Source organism: Colobus angolensis, unplaced genomic scaffold (genome assembly GCF_000951035.1).
Source record: "Colobus angolensis palliatus isolate OR3802 unplaced genomic scaffold, Cang.pa_1.0 Scaffold287, whole genome shotgun sequence".
In the NCBI taxonomy this organism is placed as follows: domain Eukaryota; kingdom Metazoa; phylum Chordata; class Mammalia; order Primates; family Cercopithecidae; genus Colobus; species Colobus angolensis.
The window spans coordinates 1,322,368-1,323,758 of NW_012116121.1; the positions used below are offsets into that span (position 1 = coordinate 1,322,368).

The following is a 1,391-nucleotide window of genomic DNA, read 5'->3' on the forward strand; positions in this document are numbered from 1 at the left end:
TGCCGCAGTATGACTTGATGCCTATCACTTGGTCTTCAGTCCATCAAAAGAAAGGTGCTGGTCTCTGGTCCTGCCTGGAGTCAATGCTGACCTCTGCATTTGCTCTACTGTAAATTCTCGAGGGAGGTGAAGACCATGCTGCATCAAGCCAACCTACAAGTCCCTGCCCAGGGGAAGGTGCATTGCAATACGAGGCTCCTTAAAACCCCATCCATAACCGCGGTGGAGTCCACAAAATGAAAAGTACTATAAGCTGCCATTACACACGCTCTCCAATGCAAATTACATTCCCTAAGGATGCAGTTTATTTTCTTTTCATTGTATTTAATTCCAAAAGAAAGGTCACACCTCTTTGCTAGGTAGGCAAGCTGTTCCAAAGGACACACTAGAGAAAGCACCACTCCCCACCCCAACCCACATTCCCAACACACTCACCTGCCCACACTCACACAATCACATACACATGCTGATACCTGTGCACTCATGTGCACACACTCTTCTGCACATTCACACTCAGGCATACTCATACGCCTCATGAGCACACTCACCTGTGCGCACTCATACACATGCAAACACTCATGGGCACACTCATACATGCTCACATGCTCATTTGCACCCAGACACAGGCATACACATTCATTTGCATGCACGCACACACTTTTTAATGCAACGATTTACAGGAAAGAACAGCTGGAACTCACTGGGCTGACCAGGTACAAGTGCTCTCTGCAGAGAATAATTGCACACAGGTTTGTGTCTTCTGACTGAGGGCCTTCCTGAAGGGAGGTCTGTACCTCCTCCCTCATCTCATTTTACACAAGGCCACAGGTCAGAGGCCAGGGTGGGACCAGAGCGAGGGAGGCATCGTCTCTGGCAGCGGCACTTGCCACTCCACACTGTGGAGGCCAGAACAGCACCCCAGAGAGCACTCGTTTGCACAAGGGAAATGGCTCATCTTTCAAACAATGGCAGAAGAAATCCAGCAAAGCTCACTTTTCCTGTGTGAGCATGTTTAAGGCCAGAGAGTGGCTACTTCTCTGCCTCCTGCAACTCCCTCAGTGTGGCTTGGAGGAGTTGGCGAAGCTTCCAGAACACGCTGGGGGTGTCTCTCCGGGTGTTCCCGCTGGGGACCTCAGGGTCTGCACATTCCTGTACCGCCTCCTGTAACTGCAGCTGAAGCTGGAAAGAGACTGCAGAACTCTTGAGAGGTGCGGAAAACCAATGGCGAAATATTTTGTCACAGATGACCTGGGGGAAAGAAGGGTGGGCGGTTAATTTAGGGCAGCAAATCCTCCTAAAAGCTTCCCAAGCCCAGGATTGGTTCTGAAACAGATCTCAGCTTCTCTCCCACCCCCATCCCCACCCCCACCCTTGTCCAAGGCCCTGTGGAT

The 1,391-nt window shown here is 50.9% G+C and overlaps 1 protein-coding gene across 1 annotated transcript in view; it reads right to left on the reverse strand.

Moving 5' to 3' along the window:
- Nucleotides 1-298: 298 nt before the first annotated feature.
- The window catches only part of FAM69C (family with sequence similarity 69, member C), a 21,217-nt gene continuing 20,124 nt past the window's right edge, over nucleotides 299-1,391 (reverse strand). Inside the window, exon 4 of the mRNA XM_011948919.1 lies at nucleotides 299-1,248. Coding sequence (XP_011804309.1) covers nucleotides 1,030-1,248 — 219 coding nt within the window. The 3' untranslated portion in view covers nucleotides 299-1,029. The remainder of the gene's footprint in view (nucleotides 1,249-1,391) is intronic.